General features: G+C 49.3%; 1 protein-coding gene across 1 annotated transcript in view; it reads left to right on the forward strand.

Annotated features, from left to right (window-relative positions):
• The window catches only part of pitpnm3 (PITPNM family member 3), a 232,046-nt gene that overhangs the window by 86,443 nt on the left and 125,661 nt on the right, over window positions 1-19,942 (forward strand). The window contains 1 exon segment of the mRNA XM_055658116.1: window positions 6,430-6,537. Coding sequence (XP_055514091.1) covers window positions 6,430-6,537 — 108 coding nt within the window.

Here is a 19,942-nt window from a genome sequence, read left to right on the forward strand (position 1 = left end):
ACCCTTCTTCAGACAACAAACCTGACTAAAGTTCTCTTCCTCTATCCGACAAGAGTTCTGGAGTCTGAAGAAGACCTGAAAACGTCACCCATTCCTTCTCTCCAGAGATGGTGCCTGTCCCGCTGAGCTACTCCAGCATTTTGTGTCTATCTTCGATGTAAAACCAGTTCCTTCTTACACGTGGAAACAGGCCCTTCGGCCCGCCGAGTCCATGCCGACCATCGATCACCCGTCCACACTAGTTCTATGTTATCCCACTTTCCCATCCATTCTCCATACACCGGAGGACTTTTACAGAGGACCAAATTAATTCACAGATCCGCGCGTCTTTGGGATGTGAGGGGGGAAACCGGAGCACCCAGAGAAAACCCACGCGGTCCCGGGGAGAATGTGCACCATTTCAAAATTGTATTCTCTGAATTGCATCCTGAATATCACATGTGTAACATGAAGCAGGAAGTCGTAAAGCTTGCAGAAGAATAATAGCTATCTTGACAACGAGCTTTTTGAAAGCAGAACTCAAATGGGCAAGTTTGCCAACAACTATAACCTGAATACTTTAGAGACTTTTATTTCTGTTTGTGGTGCAGTGCAGTCTTTACTTTCAGAATTGAAATAGGGGGCCATTTAAAATGAGTTATGACAGGTTGCTATTGTAAAGAACCCTTTTGTAAATTTGTCAATGGAACTATAAACAATTGGGGCACCATTGAAACAAAAGGGAATTAATTTTCCCTGCAAAGAATGATATATTTATTTAGTAATGGCTTCCCAAAACACTTTGCGGTCATATATATTTATATATATACTAGACCAAGTGCAGACCCGTTGGGTCTGTTCCCGCAATGCGCGGTTGCGAGGGGAGGGGGCAGCCTGAAGCGTCACACACACACACACACACACACACACACACACACACACACACACACACACACACACACACAACACACACACACACACACACACACACACACACACACACACACACACACACACACACACACACACACACACACACACACACACACACACACACACACACACACACACACACACACACACACACACACACCACCACACACACACACACACACACAAACACACACACACACACACACACACACACACACACACACACACACACACAACTAGATACAAACACACACACAACGAGCACCACACACAAACACAAACATACACCAACACACACACCCACACACACACACACACACACCCACCGACACACAAACCAACCTCACACACACACACACACACACACACACACACACACACACACACACACACACACACACACACACACACACACACACACACACACTCACACACACACACACTCTCACACACACACACACACACACACACACACACACTAAAGTTCTCTTCCTCTATCCAACAAGAGTTCTGGAGTCTGAAGAAGACCTGAAAATGTCACCCATTCCTTTTCTCCAGAGATGCTGCCTGACCCACTGAGTTACTCCATCATTTTGTGTCTACATCCGGTGTAAACCAGCACCTGCAGTTCCTTCCTACACATTCCTCCACCTATCACTTGCCATGCCCACCTCTTTACCAGCTCTCTCCCAGCCCCTGTCTACAATCAGTCTGAAACATTTAGAAACATCCAGAATAGGTGCAGGAGTTGACCATTCGGCCCTTCGAGCCAGCACCGCCATTCAATATGATCAGCCAACTCTCTGGGTGAAAAAGTTCCTCAATCGGTCCTAAATGGCCTATCCCTTATTCTTAAACTGTGACCTCTGGTGCTGTACTCCCCCAACATCGGGAACACGTTTCCTGCATCTAGCCTGTCCAATCCCTTAAGAATTTTATATGTTTCTATAAGATTCCGGTCCCGACCCGAAACGTTGCCCGTCCATTCTCTCCATGGATGCAGCCTGACCTTTGTCAGTTCCCCCAGCACTTTGTGTCTGTTTATTTTTGGTCCGTTACGAACTGTGCGTTTCATCAGAGCTGTTTGTCACTAGATGCCAAATGAATGTTTTTGAAACAAGAGCCAAATCAGAGGAGTTGAAGTTGTCCCGAAGGATTAGAAGCCGCAGCTGATGGGACGGCGAAGATTCTGGCAGCAGCCGTCCACATAAGAGGATTGTTGTCACAATGTTATCTGAGAGTAGCTTTGCAGACGACACTGTGCTTACACAACAGTGGAATATTAAAGCTTTGTGCATCTGCATAAGTTTGGATTCGATATACAGCGCGGAAACAGTCCCTTCAGCCCATTGAGTCCACGCTGACCAGTGAGCGATCCCCGCACACTAACACTATCCTGCACACACATTGGACAGCCATGGTGGCGCAGCGGTAGAGACCCGGGTTCGATTGTCCTGTACGGAGTTTGCACGTTCTCCCCGTGACCTGCGTGGGTTTTCTCCGAGATCTTCGGTTTCCTTCCACACTCTAAGGACATACAGGTGTGTAGGTTAATTGGCTTGATGCATGTGTAAATTGTCCCCAGTGTGTGTTGGGTGGTGTCAATGTGCGGGTCGGCAGGGACTCGATGGGCCGAAGGGTCTGTTTCCGCGCTGTATCTCTAAACCAAACTAAACTAAATTTACAATGGCTGATGGGGGATCTTTGAAGCTTCAAATGTAACACACAGGTCTCCCCTCACTTGGAAACAGTTTGGTAGCGTCATTTCTCTGAACTGCCTTTGAATGACAATAGACAATGGGTGCAGGAGTAGGCCATTCGGCCCTTCAAGCCAGCACCGCCATTCAATGTGATCATGGCTGACCATCCCCAATCAGTACCCCGTTCCTGCCTTCTCCCCATATCCCCTGACTCCGCTATCTTTAAGAGCCCTATCTAGCTCTCTCTTGAAAGTATCCAGAGAACCAGCCTCCATCCAGAGAACCACCATCCAGAGACTCACAACTCTCTGGGTGAAAAAGTGTTTCCTCGTCTCCGTTCTGAATGCCTTACCCCTTATTCTTAAACTGTGGCCCCTGGTTCTGGACTCCCCCATGATAAATCTGGAATGATGATGATAAACCACCGGTCTTTAACCAGAGTTTGTCCTGGAATCACTTGCGTTTGTCATAAGGTTGTTGGTTTCCAAGAGAATAAAGCTGTGGTGGGTTGAGTATAATTAGGAGGGTGAAGTATGTGGTAACATTTGGCCGGGCGACCATCTGCTGATATCATTTGTCAGTAAAGGTGTAAAGCCCACAAGCCGCCAGCATGTCACATCCCACACTGCCGTCTATTCGATGGCCATATCGCGATTAACACTAGCTACACCCTAGTCCCAAGAACAAACACGAAAAACTGGAGTAACTCAGCGGGACAGGCAGCATCTCTGGAGAGAACAAATATAGAAACATAGAAACATAGAAACATAGAAATTAGGTGCAGGAGTAGGCCATTCGGCCTTCGAGCCTGCACCGCCATTCAATATGATCATGGCTGATCATCCAACTCAGTATCCCGTACCTGCCTTCTCTCCATACCCTCTGATCCCCTTGGCCACAAGGGCCACATCTAACTCCCTCTTAAATATAGCCAATGAACTGTGGCCTCAACTACCCTCTGTGGCAGAGAGTTCCAGAGATTCACCACTCTCTGTGTGAAAAAAGTTCTCCTCATCTCGGTTTTATAGGATTTCCCCCTTATCCTTAAGCTGTGACCCCTTGTCCTGGACTTCCCCAACATCGGGAACAATCTTCCTGCATCTAGCCTGTCCAACCCCTTAAGAATTTTGTATGGCGTCTGTATGTGTATGTATGGCGTCTGTCTTTGGTGCAAACCAGTGTCTGCAGTTCCTCCCCACACATTTCCACTGATCTCTGCTGCAAGTGTCCCTTCCCTCCATTCCCTGCCTATCCCCACGTGCCCATCTAAAAGTCGCACACTTGACAATATCGTGTCTGCCTCCACAGTTGCCCCACGCAGTGCGTTCCAGGCACCCACCGCCCTGCGTAAATAAAAAACGTATCGTGTAACATCACCTCTTCCAGAACCAGGAGGGTCACAGTTTAAAAATAAGGGGTAGGCCATTTAGGGTTGAGATGAGGAAAAACGTTTTCACCCAGTGAGTGGTGAATCTGTGGAGTTCTCTGCCACAGAAGGCAGTGGAGGCCAATTGACTGGATGTTTTCAGGAGAGAGTTAGATTTAACTCTAAGGGCTAGCGGAATCAAGGGATACGGGTAAAGAACAGGAATGGGCTACTGAATTTGGATGATCAGCCATGATCATATTGAATGGTGGTGCTGGTTCGAAGGGCTGAATGGCCTCCTCCTGCACCTATTTATTTTTCCTCTATGTATCTTTTCTCCTCTCATTGTAAAGCTTTGCCTTCTCCTATTTGATTTTTCCATCCCGGGAAAAAGATTCTGACTTTCTACGATATCGACGCCTCTCTCATCATTTTATTATAATTCTAACAAGTCTCCCCTCAACCTCTGGCGTTCCAGAGAAAACTATCCAAGTCTGCCCAATCTCTCCCTGTAGCAATCAGCACCTAATCCAGGCGTCATTCTGGCAATGGACACAAAGTGCTGGAGTAACACAGCGGGCCAGTCAGCATTTCTGGAGAAAAGGAATAGATGACGTTTCGGGTCGGGACCCTTCTTCAGACTGGTAATCCTCCTCTCCACCCTCTCCGAAGCCTCCATGTCCTTCCTGTATTGGGGGGGGGTGTTAGAACTACATCAAATATTCCAAATGTGGCAGAACCACCGTTTTGTCGAACGACTTCTCGACTCAACATCCAAGTCTCCGTCAATTCCAGCTTGTCCAACCCCTGCCTTGAGTTAATAACAGCACGGTGGTGCAGCGGGTAGAGCAGCTGCCGCACAGCTCCGGAGACCCCGGGTTCGATCCTGACCTCGGGTGCTGTCTGTACGGAGTATGCACGTAGCCCCTGTGACTGCATACGTTTTTTTAATTTAAAAAAAATATATACATTATTTTTATTAGTAGCAATTGTACAAGAATAAAACATTCGGCTTGTAAAATTATACAACTTATTGTACAGCTTCACTTTTAACGTGAAAATGAGAGAAAGGAACAAGAACGGAAAAAGAAAAAAAGAAAAAAGTGGAGATATGCCTGCCCTTTGTCCCCCAGCGACTGCGTAGGTTTTCACCCGGTTTCCTCCCACATCCCAAAGACTTTGTGGGTCAATAGGGCTCTCTCTGTACATGGTGAGTGAGGATGGAGTCTATGTGAAAGTGGGGCAACATAAACCTAGTGTGAGCGGGTGATCGATGGCTGGCGTCGACTCAGGCGGCCAAAGTTTCCATCTGAACTATCTAATCCAGGTGTTTAAGAAAGAACTGCAGATGCTGGAAAAATCGAAGGTAGGAAAATGCTGGTGAAACTCAGCGGGTGAGGCAGCATCTATGGAGAGAAGGAATAGGTGACGTTTCGGAACCCGAAACGTCACCTATTCCTTCTCTCCATAGATGCTGCCTCACCCGCTGAGTTTCGCCAGCATTTTTGTCCATCTAATCCAGATAGCATTCTGGAACACTTAAACCTGTGCAATTAAACCTGGATGACATACAATGGCCCCATTGTGGGCTCCACCCTTCTGTTGCCGGCCATGTTTTGTTACGGCCTTCTCTATCAGTCTGAAGAAGGGTTCCGACCCGAAACGTCACCCATTCCTTTTCTCCAGAGATGCTGCCCGACCCGCTGAGTTACTCCAGCACTTTGTGTCTATCTCTGGTACAAACCAACATCTGCACTTCCTTCCCACCCACGGGGCAGCACGGTGTCGCAGCGGTAGAGTTGCTACCTTACAGCGCCAGAGACCTCTGTTCGATACTGACCACGGCCATTCTCTATACCTAGTTTATATGTTCTCCCCGTGACCTGCGTGGGTTTTCACCGGGTGCTCCGGTTTCCTCCCACACTCCAAAGACGTGCGGGTTTCGTAGGCAAATTGGCTTCAGTAAAATTGTAAATTGTCCCTAGGATAATGCTAGTGTACTGGGATCGCTGGCCGTCGCGGACTCGGTGGGCCGAAGGGCCTGGTTCTGGACTCCCCCATGATCGCGATGTATCTCTGAACTAAACTAATTGAATGACATAACCAAAACCTCAAGGTAGAACTGAATGGCATTCACATTCAATTCAATTCAATTCAACTTTAATGTCATCGCACAAATACAAGTATGAGTACAACGAAATGCAGTTTTGCGTCAGTCCGTAGTAGTTGTACATAAAGGAAAAAAAAAAAAAAAAAAAATGATACGAATAACATGTTACATCTCACTACATCACCGTCTATATCTCTTGTTTCCCATTTTCCCCCAGACTCTCAGTCTGAAGAAGGGTCTCCGGGGATGCTGATTGACCCGGGACCCGGCTGAGTTACTCCAGCTTTTTGTGTCTGCCTTGTGAACAACAGTTGGCTTTGCAACTTTCATCTGTTTTGTAGATGAGGTGGCGGAAGGCAAAAATGCCCTTCTGCTAGGGATGAGCACGTGGAACTCGAACGACCTGGTGGAGCAGATTGAGACCATTGGAACATTGGACGATGGCCAAGGTAAGACTTGTTTGTTCACAACCCAGACACGTCATCTCTGCCATCAGGTCCAAGTACTCAATGACTGCGGAGCTGACTCGATGGGCCGAATGGCCTAATTCTGCTCCTATATCTTAGGGTCCGACATAATAATGTTCAGGTCATCTGGGTCAATGGATGTTGGATGGATGTTTTTAATTGTATTTATTTATTATATTCGGCAAGTCATTGGATAGATAGGAGATTGAGAGGGGATCTTATAGAAACTTACAAAATTCTTAAGGGGTTGGACAGGCTAGATGCATGAAGATTGCTCCCGACGTTGGGGAAGTCCAGGACAAGGGATCACAGCTTAAGGATAAGGGGGAAATCCTTTAAAACCGAGATGAGAAGAACTTTTTTCACACAGAGAGTGGTGAATCTCTGGAACTCTCTGCCGCAGAGGGTAGTCGAGGCCAGTTCATTGCCTATATTTAAGAGGGAGTTAGATGTGGCCCTTGTGGCTAAGGGGATCAGAGGGTATGGAGAGAAGGCAGGTACGGGATACTGAGTTGGATGATCAGCCATGATCATATTGAATGGCGGTGCAGGATCGAAGGGCCGAATGGCCTACTCCTGCACCTAATTTCTATGTTTCTATACTTCATTGGTAAGTGCATCAATGGTTATGGGCAGAAGGCATGAGAATGGGATACCACCTTTTGTGTTGAAAAAAAGGTGCCCCTCAGACTTTTAGATACAGCGCGGAAACAGGCCCTTCGGCCCACCGAGTCCGCGCCGACCATTTAAGACTGAGGTGAGAAAAAACGTTTTCACCCAGAGAGTTGTGAATTTATGCAATTCCCTGCCACAGAGGGCAGCGGAGGCCAAGTCACTGGATGGATTTAAGAGAGAGTTAGATAGAGCTCTAGGGGCTAGTGGAGTCAAGGGATATGGGAAGAAGGCAGGCATGGGTTATTGATAGGGGATGATCAGCCATGATCACAATGAATGACGGTGCTGGCTTGAAGGGCCGAATGGCCTCCTCCTGCACCTATTTTCTATGTTTCTATGACCCCGTACGTTAGCACTGGACCAGATGGGATATGGACCAAATGCCGTCAGGTGGGGCTAGTGTAGATGGGTAATGTGGGCTGGTGTGTGCAAGTTGGGTTGAAGGGTCTGTTTCCACACTGTATCACTCTATAACTCTATGACACTATCCACACTATCTTACACACACTGGGGACAGATTGATAACATTGGAAATACAATGCCTGAAAATAAAGGTTGATTTTTATCTGCCAAAAAAAGTTTTAAATTCTGCTAAATCATAGTCATACAGTGTGTAAACAGGCCCTTCTGCCCAGCTTGCCACATCGACCGACATGTCCCGTCTATACTAGTCCCATCTGCCCGCATCCCTCCAACCTGTCCTATCCATGTACCTGTCCAAATGTTTCTTAAATGTTGCATACCTTCTCCGGCGGCTCATTCCATACACCCACCACCCTTTGTGTGAGAATGTTACCCCTCAGATTCCTAATAAATCTTTTGCCCCCCTCACCTTAAACCTATATCCTCTGGTATAGGAGTTGGGAGGTCATGTTGCACTTGTATAACACATTGTTGAGGATCCATTTAGAGTATTGTATTTAGTTTTGGGCAGCATGTTATCAGATGAATGAATGAATGAATGAATAAGTTTATTGGCCAAATATGTACACATACAAGGAATTTGCCTTGGTGCTCCGCTCGCAAGGTAAAACACGACGTACAGTAAACAATAAAGAATAAAACATTATAATTTGAACCTGTGAATATAATCAAATACCAGAGCAGAAGGAGGCTACAGACTTTTGGTTGTTGAGTAGAGCTACTGTTCGTGGAAAAAAAAGCTGTTTTTATGTCTGGCTGTGGCAGCTTTGACAGTCCGGAGTTGCCTTCCAGAGGGAAGTGATTCAAAGAGTTTGTGGCCAGGGTGAGAGGGGTCAGAGGTGATCTTGCCTGCTCGCTTCCTGGCCCTTGCAGTGTACAGTTCATCAATGGAGCGAAGGTTGCAGCCAATAACCTTCTCAGCTGATCGGACGATTCGCTGCAGCCTCCAGGTGTCGTGCTTGGCGGCTGAGCCAAACCAGACCATGATGGACAAGGTGAGGACAGACTCTATGATGGCCGTATAGAATTGGACCATCATTGTCTGTGGCAGATTGTGTTTCCTCAGCTGCTGCAGGAAGTACATCCTCTGTTGTGCCTTTTTGACTGTGGAGTCGATGGTGGCCCCCCATTTGAGGTCCTTGGAGATGATGGTTCCCAGGAACTTAAAAGACCCCACAGATGTGACTGTTGTGTTGTTGTTGGTGAATGGCTCAATTCTGCTGCTATAACTTATGAACTCGGCCTGTACTCACTGGAGGTTAGAAGGATGAGGGGGGGACCCCATTGAAACTTACTGAATAGTGAAAGGCCTGGATAGAGTGGATGCAGAGACCATGTTTCCACTTGTGGGAGAGTCTAGGACCAGAGGTCATAACCTCGGAATTAAAGGACGTCACTATAGGAAGATGAGGAGGAACTTCTTCAGTCAGAGGGCGGTGAATCTGTGGAATTCATTGCCACAGAAGGCTGTGGAGGCCAAGTCAATGGATATTCTTAAGGCAGAGATAGATAGATTCATGATTTGTATGGGTGTCAGGGGTTATGGGGAGAAGGCAGGGGAATGGGGTTGTGAGGGAAAGATAGATTAGCCATGATTGAATGGACTTGATGGGCCGAATGGCCCAATTTTGCTCATAGCACCTATAGAAACATAGAAAATAGGTTCTGGAGAAGGCCATTCAGCCCTTTGAGCCAGCACCGCCATTCAATTTGATCGTGGCTGATCATCCAGAATCAATACCCCATTCCTGCTTTCTCCCCATATCCCTTGATTCCATTAGCCCTAAGACCTGTGTATCAGAAGGAATTACAGGTGCTGGTTTAAACCAAAGATAGATACAAAAAAGCTGGAGTAACCCAGAGGGACCGGCAGCATCTCTGGAGAAGGAATGGGTGACGTTTCGGGTCAAGTCCTTGAAGGGTCTCAACCAGAAACGTCACCCATTCCTTCTCTCCAGAGATGCAGCCGGTCCCGCTGAGTTACTCCAGCATTGTGAGTCTATTTTTAGCCCTAAGAGCTATATCTATCTCTCACTTGAAAACATCCTGTGAATTGGCCTCCACTTCCCTCTGTGGCAGAGAATTCCACAGATAATGAATTTATGAAAGGGGAAGATACGGAGTGCAGAATATGGATGTATTGTAGCTTTGTAATGCTGCAGTTCCACAGAGAAAGGCAAGCCAAAGATCTACCTAATAATGCCCTGTGAAGTCTAACATTGCCCCGCCCAGCGATCGAAGCTCAAAGCTTCATAAAATATTTACTTTCCACCACTATTCAAAAGCGGCAAGATATTTAATTTCTAACGTTGCCAGTCAGTAATATTGGCCAGCCGTTTTATCAGAAAAGCTGGTGGTTTGACGAGCTATTTAAAAAAACAAACCAAATGTTGGAAATCTAATTGAAACGCTAATCTCAAAGAGGAATTTCTGCAAGAAAGCCGACTGCAATTACTTTTGCTACAGATTAATTTTCAACCTATCAGTCTTCTTTTGTGCATTTTCTAATTATAAACCTTCTGGATTGTATGGCTAATCTCTTAACATTTGCAAAAGCAATAACAGTCTTTAGATGAGAATGTGGGACCATTGTAATGGCTACATGCAGTCTGCCAGTGAAACGATTATGTATTGTGTGCAGAAGGCTTGAACGAGCTTGTGCTGGCCATCCTGATATAATTAGCCATTTTAAATAAATTAAAACATCTGCCCAGTGCTTATTTATGGGGGTCTAGGAACGAGCGTTCATGTTGCGGCCCTGTTTCCACCAATCTTTCACCACCACTTACAAGAAGCGACAAGACACACGCCATGTTTAAGAAGGAACTGCAGATGCTGGAAAAATCGAAGGTAGACAAAACTGCTGGAGAAACTCAGCGGGTGAGGCAGCATCTATGGAGCGAAGGAATAGGTGACGTTTCGGGTCGAGATCCTTCTTCAGACTCACATTTTACATTGCACGCAGATGCAGCGAAGTGGGTTCAGCTCTGGCTGAGCAACTTTCTAATCTTGTGTGTGGACTCGATAAGAAGAAGGTACGTATTATCAAGTGTGATTTGGTCCGGGTCTGTGTGATTCGTGTTCTATCTTCTCTTTGTACGGAAATTCTTTCAATATGACAATGGAAACACAGGAACTGATCTGATACCTGATCTGATCTGATACCTGAGCCAGTCAGGGCCACAATATTTCAGGCTGAATGCTTATCTCGACTGGGTTATTAAAGGCAGTTCAAGAGGTAGACCCTCTACATTAGGTAGGACTTGTTCCATTTAGCTCCAGGTGACAAGAGGATTTCAGTATAGGAGTAGAGAGGTTCTTCTGCAGTTGTATAGGGCTCTGGTGAGACCACATCTGGAGTGTTGTGTACAGTTTTGATCTCCTAATTTGAGGAAGGACATCCTTGTGATTGAGGCAGTGCAGCGTAGGTTCACGAGATTGATCCCTGGGATGGCGGGACTGTCATGTGAGGAAAGATTGAAAAGACTAGGCTTGTATTCACTGGAGTTTAGAAGGATGAGGGGGATTCTTATAGAAACATATAAAATCATAAAAGGACTGGGCAAGCTAGATGCAGGAAAAATGTTCCCAATGTTGGGCGAGTCCAGAACCAGGGGCCACACAGTCTTGGAATAAAGGGAGGCCATTTAAAACTGAGGTGAGAAAAAACTTTTTTACCCAGAGAGTTGTGAATTTGTGGAATTCCCTGCCACGGAGGGCAGTGGAAGCCAAATTACTGGATGGATTTAAGAGAGAATTAGATAGAGCTCTAGGGGCTGGTGGAATCAAGGGACGTGGGTGAAGGCAGGCACGGGTTATTGATTGGGGCCGATCCAGCCATGATCACAATGAATGCTGGCTCAAAGGGCCGAATGGCCTCCTCCTGCACCTATTTTCTATGTGACATAGCAAGCACATATCTTCAATCGGGGCATCACGGTAGAGTTGCTGCCTCACAGCACCAGAGACCCAGGTTCAATCCTGACTACGGCTTTCCGCGAGACAGTGGGGGTGGGACTGATGATCGAGGGCGCCGATTGGGCGAGAGAGACATCGGTCAGCAGGCATGTTTTCAAGAGAGAGTTAGATTTATCTCTTAGGGCTAAGGGAATCAAGGGATATGGGGAGAAAGCAGGAACAGGGTTCTGATTCTGGATGATCAGCCATGATCATGTTGAATGGCGGTGCTGGCTCGAAGGGCAGAATGGCCTACTCCTGCACATATTTTCTTCGTTTCTATGATTAGTTTAGTTTATTGTCACGTGTACCGAGGTACAGTTTGCACAGCGCCAGAGACCCGGGTTCGATCCTGACTACGGATGCTGTCTGTACGGAGTTTGTACTCTCCCCGTGTGTTTTTATCTGAGATCTTCGGTTTCCTCCCACACTCCAAAGACGTGCAGGCATGTGGGTTAATTGGCTTGGGGTTGTATGCTTGGTATAAGATATGTGGAGAGGAGAATATTAGTGGACAAATGTAGGTCTCTTATTCCAGCCAGAAATAGGTGAATTTACAACGGGGGAAACAAGGACATGGCAGACTAGTTAAACCAGGTACTCTGGTTCTGTCTTCACTGAGGAAGACACAATCTATGTTTGCACTCTGTTCCTTGGTCCTAGACTTGGCGTTGGGATCCTTTATGCTGTCACTAGCGATGCAGAGGTGACATTGTGATGTGGGCCTGGGTCACAAGAGACCCAGTCACGACCAACGCGGGGGAGGGAGCTGGGGGCCAGTCGGGGAGCGGGCGCGGAATGGAAGCGGTCGGGGCCCTGACTGCCGACGTGAAGCTGGACATGGTAGAGAAGAACCCGCAGCGATGCCACTCCGTGGAGCTGGCGGCGTCGGACAGACCGATCCTGGGCTTCTTCGACACCAAGCAGCTGCGGAAAGCCAAGAGGTCCCCGGGCAAGAACCTGTACCAGTGGTTCCACGTGTCCCAGGTCCCAGCCACCAAGCAGAAATATGTCATCATCAACTACACGACTGGGTCTGAGGACGAGGAGGAAGACGAGGTGGATCCCTTGACCGGAGTGGGAGGACAGCGGTGCGATCACAAGTGCCGCTCCTTCGACGTGTTGTATCATGCATCTGACCCAGAGAGCGACTACCTAGAACCGGCCGCCCACCTGTCCAAGAACAAGCAGCGAGCGGCGGCGACCAGGAGACCAGAGTGGAGAGAAGAAACGCCTGTCCTGGAATCAGACGGGTTCGAGTCCTGCCGGTCCACGCCCTTCCCCGAGCCCCTGTTTGTCCCGGCTTCCGAGTTCAACAGGGGGGTCTACCAGGCGGTGGACAAAAACAACTTCACCCCAGCCCCGGAGGTCAGCACTTTCCTGTCCATTTCCGACTACGTCTGCAAGCCGGCCTACGGAGACGCGAAGGAGAGAGGCGGGGGCAAGTATTTTCCCAAAAGAGGCATCTACGCGACGGAAAAGGACGTGGGCGAGTCCCCCGAACTGTCCCTGATGCAGGAACACATGCAGCGACTCGTGGCCCCTACGGCCGAGAACATCAACCAAGAGGAGCCGCTGGATCCCCAAGTCGTAGAGATTCGACCAAACGCGCCAGAACCAGCCTCGACCAGGCGGGAGATGGTGGAAGGGTCTCGGAAGATCTCTGGTGGTCTCCCCCCCGACCACCCGCACGGTCAACAGGCCCAGAGGTGGGACAGGCAGAGAGGAACGTACCCTCACCAGAAGGTCGCCAATGGTCCTCTCTCCAAGGCGACTGTCCACGCGGAAGAGAAGAGCCCGGAGCAGAGTTACCTCCCTCTTCCAGAGAAACAGCCCATGGCCACGGAAGGACCCAGAGCAGCAGAGCCATTCGCCAAGAAGGAGAACGTTTCCAACGGCGTGGATTGTTCGGGGAACGGGGTAGACCGGAGGGACAAGGGCTGGGCTGGTGGGAAATCTGCTCGGCCCAACGAAGCCAATTTCCAGCCGCCACCACCAGAGTTGTCCGTCTCCGCTCCATTCGCGAACCCAATGCCATCCTCAGAAGGGAATGGGAAATGTCGCCTGAACCGCCACGAACCCGTGGCCAGAGTGTCGCACCTTCAGCAGGAGAAGGTTGGGGGCAGCGAGACCAACTGGGTGAAAGTGGAGGCCGGGGGGCGAGAGGAGCCGAGTTACCAAAGGTGCGGCTTGAGCGGCGAGCAGATGAAACTCAACATCACGCCGGAACGCAACGGGTTCTCGGCTCAAGCGGGCCCACGGGCAGCGCCGGGGGACCTCGCCGACCAGGGACAGGTGGACAATCCCCATCCCCTGGGTCCCAACGCGCGCCGGTTTCTCAGCGACCCGAGCGAAGAGCAGGCGAGAAGGTCCATCCCTCCAGAGCGGCCCAAGCAAGCGCCGTCTTCCTCGGCGGCGCAGGCCATGGCGATGGGAAGAAAAATCCCACCTCGTAAAAGCGGGGAGACGTTTCACGGGCTGAAGAAAATCCTGGAGAAGAAACTGGACCTGAACTACGCCGTGCTGGTGTGGAAGGATTACTATGAACGGAAGCGCAAGAAAGACGCGGAGGCGAAGGACAGGGGTGTCCAAAAGCAAGCGAGTCTAGCGAGATCGGTGGGGCAAAGCCAGCGGGACTCGCTACCAGCCGCTGCCCCCGAGACCAAGCCTCCTGACCCCCCATCTGTTGGTCAATCTCCATCCAAGGGCGGGTCTGTTGATTCTCAAGTTGTCTCTGAATGGAGCCCAAGTTTCAAAACATACCTGGATGGATTACGGAGCTGTCCTACTGGCGAAGTTTATCCCACCTACAACACAGAGGCCAGAAGCGAGGCTGGGCCTGTGGAGGCATTGGAGCACGACCCGTCCTCATGCCAAGGAAAAAACATCTCAAGGAGCCAAGACGTCGGAGTCTTGCTGGCGCCACCGAATACCGGGCCACCCGACGCCGGTATCGAGACCCGCTCCTTCTCGCCCGATTCGGTTGGGTCCGAGATATCCCTGGATTTCTACATGCCGCTCTGCAACCCGCCGGCAGATGCCCAGAGGTGTTTGGAGAAGGTGGAGGTGAAGAGGGCAGTAGCGTCCGATTACCGGCCCCCGCGTAAAGACGCGCCGCACTTCCCGGGACGGGAACACAAGAAGGTGAGTCCCGACGAGCCAGCGAGGATCCCCTACAAGCGAGAGCAGGGCTTGAAGGAACTGGGGGGGAGAATATTCACCAAAATTAGCTCTCGGGCTTCCAGGACCACGGTGGAAGGACAACCGGCCGGAGTACCAGACCATGGGACATCTCGAGTCGGCAGGTGCCCGCACCGCGCACATCTCCAACCCTGGAGCAAGTCCAGCCGAGGTCTAGGCGCCCCGGCGTGCCCGAGGGCCGAACGGCCAGCGCCTCGCCAAGCGCCCGAGGAGGAGATGCCGCCGCCGCCGCCGCGCCAGGGCCGCTCCTCCAGTAGATCCAAGGACATCTCAATCAGCTTGAGGAGGTCTGGGGCGCAGGGCTCGCCCGAGTGCCGCGGGCACCAGGGCACGCGAGGTGGCCACAGGTCCAAGGAGGGCAGGTCGGGCAGCCTGACCAAGCGCAGCACCTCCAGGAAGAGGAGCAGCACCGGCCTGGCCGAATTCCGAACATCCCACTCTCGAGCCTGTGAAGACGCCCGCCACAAACTCCGCTCCTCCGGGCGTTGTTTGCAATAGATGCTTCAAAATCAAACGAGAATGAATGGAGGGGAGTAGGTGGGTGGGTGGGCTAGTGGAAGCGATAATATGGTAAAGGCAATTATACCCCACCCCCTCTCCCCCAAACCTCAATAAGTAACACATTAGATCCCCAAATTTCTAGCAAGAAGTACTTCTCTCAAAGGAAAAAGACAAGCATAATGTGGATGAAATTACTTCCAAGTGAAATTATCCCAAAGAAACACAATGATTCATCCCAGAGACAACGAAGATTTATGCTATTAGAATTATAAGCAATGTGCATCTCGAACAAATATGATGTTGGAACAAATATAATATTGTAATAAGATATTTAAATAAAAGCTGGGGATAGTCTGCAGCGATGATCCACAAATATTCACTGTGTCAGTGTTTCTTTCATTGTCGGGGAACTGAATTTGCTATTTAAAATACAGAGAGATAGACAATAGGTGCAGGAGTAGGCCATTTGGCCCTTCGAGCCAGCACCGCCATTCATTGTGATCATAGCTGATCATCCCCCAAATCAGTACCCCATTCCTGCCTTCTCCCCAATATCCCCAGACTCCGCTATCTTTAAGAGCCCTATCTAGATACAGCATAGAAACAGGCCCTTTGGCCCATCAGGTCCACGCCGACAATCGTTCACACTAGTTCTATACCATGTTACCCAGTAACAAGGACATAGAAACATAGGTGCAGGAGGAGGCCATTCGGCCCTTCGAGCTAGCACTGCCATTCATTGTGATCGTGGCTGATCGTCCCAAATCAATAACCTGTGCCCGCCTTCTCCTCATATCCCTTGATTCCACTAGCCCCTAGAGCTCTACCTAACTCTCTCTTAAATCCATCCAGTGATTTGGCCTCCATTGCCCTCTGTGGCAGGGAATTTCACAAATAGACAGTTTCTTCCCAGCTGTTCTCAGACAACTGAACAGTCCTATCTTGCAGGTTACACAGAAAAGCTGGAGAAACTCAGCGGGTGCAGCAGCATCTATGGAGCGAAGGAAATAGGCAACGTTTCGGGCCGAAACCCTTCTTCAGACTGATCGGGGGTGGGGGTGGGTGGGGACAAGAAAGGGAAAAGGAGGAGTAGCCAGAAGGCTACAAAAAAAAAGTAGCCAGAATACAAAAAATAATCCTCCGTCAGTTTCGCCACCTCCAACGTGACCCCACTACTCGCCACATCTTCCCATCTCCCCCCATATCTGCCTTCCGCAAAGACCGCTCCCTCCATAACTCCCTTGTCAATTCTTCCCTTCCCTCTCGGTCCACCCCCTCCCCGGGCACTTTCCCTTGCGGCCGCAGGAGATGCAACACTTGTCCCTTTGCCTCCCCCCTCGACTCCGTTCAAGGACCCAAGCAGTCGTTCCAGGTGCGACAGAGGTTTACCTGCATCTCTTCCAACCTCATCTATTGCGTCCGCTGCTCTAGATGCCAGCAGATCTATATCGGTGAGACCAAGCGGAGGTTGGGCGATCGTTTCGCCGAACACCTCCGCTCGGTCCGCAATAACCAAGCTGACCTCCCGGCGGCTCAGCACTTCAACTCCCCCTCCCACTCCGCCTCCGACCTCTCTGTCCTGGGTCTCCTCCATGGCCACAGCGAGCAGCACCGGAAATTGGAGGAACAGCACCTCATATTCCGTTTGGGGAGTCTACACCCCCGGGGCATGAACATCGAATTCTCCCAATTTCTGTTAGTCCTTGCTGTCTCCTCCCCTTCCTCAGCTCCCCTGCTGTCTCCTCCCACCCTCCAGCCTTCTGGCTACTCCTCCTTTTCCCTTTCTTGTCCCCACCCACCCCCACCCCCGATCAGTCTGAAGAAGGGTTTTGGCCCGAAACGTTGCCTATTTCCTTCGCTCCATAGATGCTGCTGCACCCGCTGAGTTTCTCCAGCTTTTCTGTGTAACCTTCGATTCTCCAGCATCTGCAGTTCCCTCTTAAACAAAGTCCTATCTTGCAGTTGCAGTTCAGTTTAGTTAATGTCACGTGTACCGAGGTACAATGAAAAGCTTTTGCCGTGAGCTATCCATTCACCGGCAAGACAATACATGATTACAATCGAGCCATTTACAGTGTACAGACACATGATAAAGGGAATAACTTGAATAATGTTTAGTGCAAGCTAAAGCCAGTCAAGTCCAATCAAAGATAGTCCGAGGGTCTCCAATGAGGTAGATAGTAGTTCAGGACTGTTCTCGAGTTGTGGTAGGATGGTTCAGTTGCCTGATAACAGCTGGGAAGAAACTGTCCCTGAATCTGGAGGTGTGCGTTTTCACCCTTTTATACCTTTGCCCGATGGGAGAGGGGAGGAGTGGCCAGGGTGCGATTCATCATTGATGATGCTGCTGTCCTTGAGGTGTAGATGGAGTCAATGGAAGGGAGGTTAGTTTGCGTGATGGTCTGGGCTGCATCCACTGTTCCCAAACCAAGTTGTGATCACCAACCAGAGAGCGGGTCTTGACCAACCATCCACCTCCTTGACCCTCAGGTCATCTATAATCCAAATTTACTGGACTTTATCTTGCAGTATCTAACACACAATCAATCAATCAATCAATCAATCAACCTTTATTGTCATCTTGCAAGCAACAGTTGTACAGTGCAAAATGAAAAGACGTTTCCCAGTGAATAGCGGAGCATCGCACATGAAATTTAAAACATTTCACACATAACAACACTAAAAACAATCCAGTCCCTGATGGAACAGTATAAATAGTTAAAAGCAGGTAAAAACACAATGTTAAAATACAATAAACCAATCATAAAAAATGTCCGCGGCAGCTGATTTGAGTGGCCAATGCCAGTTATTAAAGTGTCCGTGCCAGCCGCAGAATCAAGTGACTGTGAGTACAGAGTGACTGTTTAGCAGCCTCACAGCCTGTGGTAGAAAGCTGTTTAGCAGTCTTGTAGTCCGGGCTTTGATGCTTCGATATCTCTTGCCTGATGGCAGGAGATCCAGGTGTATGTGGAGGGGGTGCAGTTTGTCCTGGAATTGAGAAGGAAGAGTGGGGTTCTTACAGAAACATTTAAAATTCTTAAAGGATTGGACAGATGCAGGATAACTGTTCCCCATGTTGGTGGAGTCCAGAACCTGGGGATCACACAGTTTAAGAATAGGGGGTAGACCATTTAGGACTGAGATGGGGGATGCAGGGGGTTATGGGGAGAATGTCAAGAGTCAAGCGTGTCGGATGGGACAATGAAATTCTTAAAGCCCTGTCCCACGGTACGAGTTCATTCCAAGAGCTCTCCCGAGTTTAAAAAAATCAAACTCATGGTAAGCACGGAGAATGAACTTAGCGGGTACGTCGGAGCTCGGGGACGTCTCTTAGCGGCTCGTAACGCTAACGGCAGGTACTCGGGAAGACTCGCTAACGGCAGGTGAGCACGGGAAGACTCGTGAATATTTTTCAACATGTTGAAAAATGTCCACGAGAGCCCCGAGGACCGACGAGCGGCCATTACCGTAAATCTCCGAGTTCGATTCAGGGCAAACTCGGGAGAGCTCTTGGAATGAACTTGTACAGTGGGACAGGGCTTTTACTTGCTACAGCACAACAGAATATGTGAATATGTAAACATAGTACACAATGGTGGAAGAAACAAAGTTCAATAAATAACAAATGGAGTGCAGTAATAATATAGTCAATTGCAGTTCAGAACTTATTTGTTGTGGTGTTTAATAGCCTGATGGCTGTGGGGAAGAAGCTGTTCCTGAACCTGGACGTTACAGTTTTCAGGCTCCTGTACCTTCTTCCCGATGCCAGTGGTGAGATGAGTGAGTGGCCAGGATGGTGTGGGTCTCTGATGATGTTGGCTGCCTTTTTGAGGCAGCGACTACGATTGATCCCTTCGATGGTGGGGAGGTCAGAGCTGGTGATGGACTGGGCAGAGGTCACAACATTTTGTAGTTTTTTCCGCTCCTGGACATTCAAGAACTCCCCAGGATCAGGATCATACTGGGCTCTCTGGCACCATGAGGCAGCAGTTCAGAGTTTAGAGACCCAGCGAGAAAACAGGCCCTTCGGCCCTTCGTGCGCGTGCCGACCAACGACCCCCCCTACACTGTCCTACACTTCCAATTTGTACCGAAGCCAATTAACCTACAACCCCGCACGTCTTTGGATTGTGGGAGGAAACCGGAGCACCCGGAGAAAACCGGAGCGGTCACGGGGAGAACGTGCAAACTCCACACAGACAGCACCCGTAGTCAGGATCGAACCCGGTTCTCTGGCGCTGTGAGGCAGCAGCAACTCTACTGCTGCGCCACCGGGCCACTGCCGCGCCAGATGTTCTACCAGCTGTGTCGCTATGTTACCGTGACTGAAACAAAAAGCTTTTCACTGCACCACGCTGCTGCATCTGACAATAAACTGAACTGACGTGAACTCGTGTTTATATTTAGGACTCTCAACAAAACGAAAGTGCAAAGTCGTTGCCTGTGATCTTTAAGCTGCCTTGGCAACTAATGCGATCGTCGCAACAACCCACAGTCCAAGTCTGGTCTTTCAATTTCTGCATAATAAGTATTTGCTTTTCTGTAAAAAAAAAAAAGACACAAAGTGCTGGAGTAACTCAGTGGGTCGGGCAGCATCTGTGGAGAACATGGATAGATGTCGTTGCGGGTT

This window comes from Leucoraja erinacea, chromosome 28 (genome assembly GCF_028641065.1).
Source record: "Leucoraja erinacea ecotype New England chromosome 28, Leri_hhj_1, whole genome shotgun sequence".
Classification (NCBI taxonomy): Eukaryota; Metazoa; Chordata; class Chondrichthyes; order Rajiformes; family Rajidae; genus Leucoraja; species Leucoraja erinaceus.